Source organism: Lissotriton vulgaris, chromosome 10 (assembly GCF_964263255.1).
Source record: "Lissotriton vulgaris chromosome 10, aLisVul1.2, whole genome shotgun sequence".
Classification (NCBI taxonomy): Eukaryota; Metazoa; Chordata; class Amphibia; order Caudata; family Salamandridae; genus Lissotriton; species Lissotriton vulgaris.
The window spans coordinates 967,924,563-967,933,261 of NC_141698.1; the positions used below are offsets into that span (position 1 = coordinate 967,924,563).

At 46.8% G+C, this 8,699-nt stretch overlaps 1 protein-coding gene across 1 annotated transcript; it reads right to left on the minus strand.

The window, feature by feature from the left end:
* Window positions 1–3,978: 3,978 nt before the first annotated feature.
* On the minus strand, window positions 3,979–8,214 carry LOC147689075 (uncharacterized). Its single transcript, XM_086939860.1, has 2 exons — window positions 7,768–8,214; window positions 3,979–4,593 (listed from the first exon to the last, which is right to left on the minus strand). Exons 1-2 carry the CDS (start codon window positions 8,212–8,214, stop codon window positions 3,979–3,981), a joined length of 1,062 nt encoding a protein of 353 aa, XP_086795986.1.
* Window positions 8,215–8,699: the final 485 nt, after the last annotated feature.

Genomic DNA, 8,699 nt, shown 5'->3' on the forward strand with positions numbered 1-8,699 from the left:
TTTTCACCTTATTCATCTTCCACTCAATCAACATATCATTCACACATACACAAACCTACTTGCTGCCTTTCTTCACTGTGGTTATCAACTATTCTTCAATTTCATATTCTGATTCAAGCTCAAGGCCCTTTATCGAGCCTTTTTGATGTAGCTACCACCCCACCCAAACACAGTTAAAAATGTGCACACTTGCTACCTTACTTGGCTAAGGTTATCAATTATTCTTGAATTTCATGAGCTTGATTTATATCAGTTATAGGTTTAGTACAATAACAAAATTCGTCTTACAAGTCCCAAAGAACACTGAATGACAGTCTACACTACAGACAACACAGGTCACAATTTGAACTATTATGTCTCTGAAACATACATATTTTGACAATGCATTCCATACATGTTCTATCTTTCATTTCAATCCTGATTACAGATGATACACTCCACCATTAAATGTACACTGCGGACAGCCGGATTCACAACTTCAATTCACCTTTCCTTCTACATTAAAGACACCATTGGATCTACCCTTGCTTTCCTTAACATAGAGACAATTGTACTCTGTCCTCAGATTCTGTTAGCTGTACAAAATAGCATTCATCAATATTTGTATCAATTAGTACCTTCGATCTACATTACAGACAGCGGGGTTCACAACTTCAATTCAGCTTTCAATGTAAATTTCTCTTCACTATGTGTCCTGAGAATATAGCAAGATATATAGCAATACACACACCGCTACACTTACTTCTACAGAAACATACACATACCTATTCTCTTAAACAATCACTTATAGAAACACATACTTATTTATATAGGAACTCTTCCAATCTGTCACACTCTCACTTATACTCACTTATATACATCAATACTCACATATACTAGTTTAAAACATATGCAGTTACTCATAAAGATACTATTGAGACAGTCGTTCACTCACTAACACACCCATACACGCACTCATCCATTGATACAGTCCTGCACACATGCTGTCTTCGAAATACATACTGTGAGTCAGTCATTCATGCATCTATGCGCTAAGTACTACCCCCCACTAAACCATACAGACACTCATACTGATACTCAAAAATCATCTAATAGCTCATATAGACACTCATATCGCTACTCACCAACCCATGCAGCCACTTATACACAAAGTGAGACACAGATACAGATACTTATATATTTAAACATTACTCGCTAATACATTTATTCAGTAAGATACACTTAACAATTCAGTTATACAATCAACTTTACAAAAAAACAATCATTTAGACACTTATTTACCCATTTATTTTTCCATCGACCTTTAGATATACACATATAAAAAATATTTATTTTTCAGAAAGACACAAATTCATTGGATGATGTCATCAGTGATGTCATTTGAGATGTCATGAGTGATGTCATGAGTGATGTCACTGACCATGTCATGAGTGATGTAATATGTGACATCATCAGCAGTGCATTGCGGGCGTGCGAGTTATAGTTAACTGAACTAACTATAACAGAGGAATTTCAATGGTTTTGTATGAGAAAAATATCCAGCTAACTATGACATGGGTAAAACCAATGATTTTTTCAGTGAATATCTAAGGTTTTTTAAATGCTAATTTCTAACTATAACGTGCCTGAAACCTATGGTTTTTTCAGTGATTTATGAGATATTAATAGTATAAATTTATTGTTGAAAAATAATAAAGCTTTGAGCACTATCTACTAATGTATTTATTGTACTAAACGTGAACACTTGCTGCCTTTCTTGACTGGGATTATCAATTAATATTCAATTTCATATTCTGATTCAAAGTCAAGGCCCTTTATTAAGCCTTTTTGTTGTAGATGTTTCCACATTTGCAGCCTTTCTTTGCTAGCGTTATCAATTATTCTACTTGAAATTGAAATTCAAACTACAGGCCCTTCATTTACCCTTCTTGTTAACTACTACCCATGAATAGCAGTGGGTACTTTGCACACTTACGTCCTTTCTTGCGTCCTTTCTACCGCACAGTGTGTGTACTTTCTGCTTAGTTGCCCTTTATATATGGTACCTATTTCTCAGGCTCCCACTGCAGAATCCGACACCCCATCGGTGTAATGGACTGGAAACCCAAACACCCACTTCCCTTACATGGAAATGAGTAGCTTGCACATCTTCAGCATTTCTTATTTTTCACCTTATTCATCTTCCACTCAATCAACACATCATTCACACATACACAAACCTACTTGCTGCCTTTCTTCACTGTGGTTATCAACTATTCTTCAATTTCATGTTCTGATTCAAACTCAAGGCCCTTTATCAAGCCTTTTTGATGTAGCTACCACCCCACCCAAACACAGTTAAAAATGTGCACACTTGCTACCTTACTTGGCTAAGGTTATCAATTATTCTTGAATGTCATGAGCTTGATTTATATCAGTTATAGGTTTAGTACAATAACAAAATTCGTCTTACAAGTCCAAAAGAACACTGAATGACAGTCTACACTACAGACAACACAGGTCACAATTTGAACTATTATGTCTCTGAAACATACATATTTTGACAATGCATTCCATACATGTTCCATCTTTCATTTCAATCGTGATTACAGATGATACACTCCACCATTAAATGTACACTGCGGACAGCCGGATTCACAACTTCAATTCACCTTTCCTTCTACATTAAAGACACCATTGGATCTACCCTTGCTTTCCTTAACATAGAGACAATTGTACTCTGTCCTCAGATTCTGTTAGCTGTACAAAATAGCATTCATCAATATTTGTATCAATTAGTACCTTCGATCTACATTACAGACAGCGGGGTTCACAACTTCAATTCAGCTTTCAATGTAAATTTCTCTTCACTATGTGTCCTGAGAAGTGCTTTCAATCAATTCTCCGCTCACTCAAGGCCCTTTATCAAGCCTTTTTGATGTACCTACTACCCCACCCAAATGCAGTTAAAAATTTGCACACTTGCTACCTTACTAGGCTAGGGTTATCAATTATTCTTGAATTTCATAAACTTCTTTTATATCAGTTATAGGTTTAGTACAATAACATAATTCGTCTGGCAAGTCCAAAAGAACACTGAATGACAGTCTACACTACAGACAACACAGGTCACAATTTGAACTATTATGTCCCTGGAACATACATATTTTGACAATGCATTCCATACAAGTTCTATCTTTCATTTCAATTGTGATTACAGATGATACAGTCCACCAATAAATGTACACTGCAGACAGCCGGATTCACAACTTCAATTCAGCTTTCCTTGTACATTAAGGACACCATTAGATCTACCCTTGCTTTCCTTAATGTAGAGACAATTGTACTCTGTCCTCAGATTCTGTTAACTCTACAAAATAGCATTCATCAATATTTGTATCAATTAGTACCTTCGATCTACATTACAGACAGCGGGGTTCACAACTTTAATTCAGCTTTCAATGTAAATTTCTCTTCACTATGTGTGCTTAGAAGTGCATTCAATCAATTCTCTGCTCAGTACAGTTCACAACTAGACACCAAGAGCGCTAGCACTACAGAAAACATTCTATACAATCTTGATTTACTTAAAACACAGACAATTGGTGTAGAAAATGTACAGTATGAACATTTAGTCATTCTTGTCAATGGCTGTAACTGTGGGACCAGAAATGGGCAGGAGACGTGTTTTAGTGACTCTGGCTTTTAATTGCTCAAACAGTGCATCTGTACAGGTTTTTCGAACTGAGGACCTCCGGGGTGATCTGCTTCTCTCCCGGTGCTGTTTCTTACGGGTTCCCTCTTCTTTCCTCCGGACCGGGCTCCGCCGCTCAGGGGGATCTGGAGGCTCCGTGCTGGCCGCCCACGCCGATGCCGAAGGGGAGAAAGGAAAAGAGAGGCCAGTATCAGTATAGCGCCACAGATATGCAGGTGGAAACACAGGGTTGGGGTAGTGAGGGGAAGACGTAGGACAGTGCTCTTGCTCTCGCTAGTTTAACTTCATAGAGGAGGGCGAGTGCTCGTGCTTTCCCCCCTTGGGACGTCCCTCAGGTTCCTCCCTCCCCTGTCTGCAAGCCGTCGGGCTTTCTCAGTGAACCACCCCAGGAATCGTTTACGTACCTCCGTGAGCCGTACCCCTCCTGGCGTACGGCTGGGCGACGCGTGGTGTTGGCCTCCAGGCGTTCCCCGTTCTTCCTCTGGTTTCCCGACGTCTCCTTCCTCCTGCCGGGCTCGGTCCGACCTGCTCTCGGAGATCAGCTCCCAGGTCCACTCTTGATCCGTCGGCTCTCCTTCAGAGCGAGGGGTCTCGTCGATCCTCCTGATGCTGTCGCTCCGCTTGTCCTCACTCTCTCCGCTTCCTCCTCGCCTCCGCTCCTCTTCTCCGCTTTCTCGTCCTTCTTCTCTCCGCTCCTCCACGCTGCTTCCCGCCACTCCGCTCCTCTCCACTCTGACCGCTCCTCCGGTGTATAGACACACCTGGGGTTGGGCGTTCTCCTCTTTTATCCACCTGGGAGACTCCGCCTCTTCTACACCTCCGGGCTGGTTAAAGGGCCATACGTCCTCCTCGTCACAACTGTAGGAGTCGGGGCTGTACCACTCCGAATACTGCGTGGGCTGTGGAAAGAAGAGGGGGGGGTCACATTGAGTCAGTTCGCGCCCTGCGGCGGTGTTCCCCTGGGGGACCCCGTTACACACCTCCCCCCCTGGACGCTTCCGCTCGGGAAGCGGATGACGTGACAAAAAGTCAGCCCCAACGTTGTCCACACCACGCTTGTGACACACTCTGAAGTTGTACGGCTGCAACGCCAGGAACCACCTCATGACCCTGGCATTAGAGGACTTGTTCCGTGCCATCCAAGTAAGGGGCGCATGGTCAGTATAGAGCAAGAAGGGCCGGCCCTCGAGGTAGTAGGCCAATTTATCCACGGCCCAACGGATAGCCAGGCACTCCTTCTCAACCGTAGCATACTTTAGTTCCCGCGGGAACAGTTTCCGACTGACGAAAAGGATTGGGTGGTCCAATCCGTCCCGGCCTTCCTGGGACAACACCGCGCCGATCCCAAACTCGGACGCGTCCGTGTGCAAGGCGAAGGGACGCGTATAATCCGGGGAATTGAGGACGGGGGTGGAAGTGATCCTCTTCTTCAACTCGTTGAAAGAGTCCAGCATGGCCACCGTGGGTTTGGCCAGTGTGGCCTGCTTGACAGGCTCTGCAGGGCATCCGTGAGGGGGGAGGCCACCTGAGCAAAGTTCGGTATAAACCTTCGATAGTACCCTATCAGCCCCAAAAACGCCCTTAGTTCTTTCTTTGTGGTGGGAAATGGTGCCTCCGAAATGGCTCGGACTTTCTCCGTTTGCGGCTCGATCATGCCGTGTCCCAGGACGTACCCCAGGTACTTCACTTTGTGAAAGGCTAGCCGTGATTTTTTTGCGTTAATCTTCAGTCCCGCCTGGTTCAGTGTATCTAACACTTGCGACAGGTGTCTCAGATGGGTCTTCCAGTCGGGGCTGAACACCACAATGTCGTCCAGGTAAGCTGAGGTGAAGGACGACAGACCGTGTAGTACGTTATTCATAAGTCTCTGAAATGTGGCGGGGGCTCCGTGAAGGCCAAACGGTAGCACCGTGAACTCATAATGGCCCTCGGCGGTTGAAAAGGCTGTTTTATGCCGGTCCTCCTCCCTCAACGGTACCTGCCAGTACCCTTTTGTGAGGTCTATCGTGCTTATGTACTGCGCATCTCCCAGTTTCTCTATGAGTTCGTCAATGCGAGGGATGGGATATGCATCGAACTTCGAGATGGCGTTTAGGGCCCTAAAGTCCATGCAGAATCTGCGTGATCCGACAGGTTTGGGTATGAGAACGATTGGACTTGACCAATTGCTGTGTGATGGGCGTATGACGCCTAGTTGTAACATGTCAGTTACCTCGCGGCGTATGTCTTGTCTTCTGGCTTCGGGGATCCGGTAAGGCCGTATTTTGACGGTCTTCCCTGGTTCGGTGTCTATGCGGTGTTCTGCCATCGTGGTTTTCCCCGGGAGGTCTGAAAACACCTGTTCCTGTTTCAGCAGGACGTCCAGCAGCTCTTGTTTTTCCTCCTGTCTCAAATCTTCGTTGATCACTAGCAGGGGAATCGTGGTGAGGCAAGGGTTTTTATCCGACTCGGCAAGGTGGACCGGGGTAGGGGGTTTCCCTAGCCACTTCTTTAGCAGGTTTATGTGGTAGACTTGCTTTTTTCTGGCGTTCACTTGTAGCCGGTAACTGGTCTTACCGATCTTCTCCACGACTTGGTACGGACCACTCCACTCCGCTTTAAATTTTTGGGTGGAGGAGGGCAACAACACTAGTGCCCAATCTCCGTTTTCCAGGCTCCTCCATTTCTTTCCTTTATCATAAAGGATCTTCTGTTTGTTCTGATGTTTCTCGAGATTGGCGAACGCCAGGTCCCTTAGTTTCCTTAGCTTGGAACGCAGGTTTCGAGCGTATTCCAGTGTGTTTGCGGTTTCCTCTGGGGTCTCGTTTTCCCACGCCTCCTTGGTCATGTCCAGTAGTGATCTGGGCTTTCTCCCGTGTAGCATCTCAAAGGCCGAGACCCCTAAACTGCTTTGGGTTTGCCCTCGGATGACATATAAAGCAATGGGAAGCACCTGGTCCCATTCGTTACTGTTGACTTCCAGCATTTTTCTTAAGGTGGTTTTTAGGGTGCGGTTGTATCTCTCTACTGATCCGTCAGTTTGCGGGTGGTATACAGCGGTCCTTATCTGGTGTATGTGAAGCACTTTACATACGTCCCCCATGAGACGTGACACGAAAGGGGTCCCTTGGTCGGTTAGTATTTCCTTAGGGAAACCAACCCGGGTGAATAGCTCAAGCATCTTGTCCGCCACGTTCTTGGAGGTGGTGGACGTGAGGGGAAATGCTTCCGGGAATCGGGTGGTATAGTCGACGATGACTAGGACATAAGAATATCCCTTCTTGGTTTTTGGGAGAGGTCCAATTATGTCCATACCAATTCGTTCAAAGGGAACTCCGATAATGGGGAGGGGTTGTAATGGCACCGCAGGGGGCCTTGTCATGTTTCTGGTTTGGCAAACGTCACACTCCTTGCAGTACGTCAAAGCGTCTTTGTATATCCCGGGCCAGTAAAAACACTTCAGTAGGTTCTGGGTGGGTTTTCTCTGCTCCCGTGTGACCGGCCACTAAATGAGAATGCGAAAAGAAGAGGACCTGTTCTCGGAATGAGACTGGGACTAACAACTGCTCGGGGTCCTCTTTTCCCCCTTGACGGTACAACAGTCCGTTTTTGATATACAGTCTCGGATAACGCCGTGGGTCCTCGTCTTGGGTGTGATGTGCCTTCTCCCAGGCGTTGATCAAGGAGGAGTCATTGGCCTGGGCGAATTGGAAACTGCGGTCCAATGTCCAGGGATCCGATGAAGATAATGCCGTCACCGCTTCTGAGGGTCTCCTAGTTACAAGTGTCTTCTTCGTCTGGGCCATACTCCGCTCGAACATGGACAAAAAGGCCGGGTTGTCCGTTCCGATGATCAGATCTTCAGGGAGCGTAGATAATACCCCGACCCGAACCCTTACCGTTGGTCCTTCCTGGGGTTCTAGGGGCAAAAGAGCGACGGGATAGGGTTTTACATCCCCGTGGACACATCGGATGTATACTTGTTCCTTGGGTATGAGCTGGTGTGGCCTTACGTGGTGTGCCTGCACTACCGACTGACGGCAGCCAGAATCCAGGAGCGCCTGCACTGGGTTACCGTTTATCCTCATACTTACGCGGTAAGCGTGTCCCATCTCCGCCGAGTAGAGGACGGTGCGGGGCAGATATCCTACTTCCATCGGTTCGTCTGCCGGTCTTCTCCTGGGGCAATGTCTGGCTATATGACCCCAGGTCCCGCACTCAAAGCACTGTGGCCCCGTGTGAGGGAGGGGTTCACTTTTCCATGGACGGGGTTTGGGTGGTTCTGGAGCCCTTAGGAGTTTTTTTTCAGGTCTGCAAGGCGTTTTCCCCTTGTCGGACTCCTGGGCCTGCAGGGGTCTCTGTTGTACTCGGGAATATGTGTTAGCCATCTCCACGGCTTGAGCTGTCGTCAGATCAGGGTGTTGTTTTAACCACCTCTGGGTGGAAAAGGGTAGCGCCTCTACAAATTGTTCCAAATAAATCCGGTCCATTATTTCCTCTTTTGTGCTTTCGTTCGGGCTGAGCCACTTGTCGGCGGCCATCTTCAATCTGACAAAGAGGGTTTTAGGCGTTTCTCCTTGTACACCTCGTTCACGCCGGAACCTCAGCCGGTAAGCTTCCCGGTCCAATCCCAGATGGTCCAGGATGATCCGTTTGATATCCGTATAGGGGGTATCACCCCTTGGATTGGCCACCTGGTAGGCGGCTTGGGCCTCGCCAACCAATAGCGGGGCCAAGAAAAACGGCCATTTGGCCCCAGGCCATCCACAGGCTCTGGCCGCCCGTTCAAAATTTAATAAGAAGGCATCGGGGTCCTCCCCAGGTTGATACTTTTGTAGTGAGACCCCGCCTATGGTGTGGGGTATGTTACTGACTGACACTGGGCCGGACGTAAGAGGGGGGTCCAAAGCACGGGCCGTCACGGCTGTTTTTATCAGTTCTCGGTCGGCTTCAGCCGCCCTGAGCTGTTGCTCTGCCAACCTCTCCAGCCTCTCCTGCCCTTGCACCAAGGCTTGCACCACGCTCT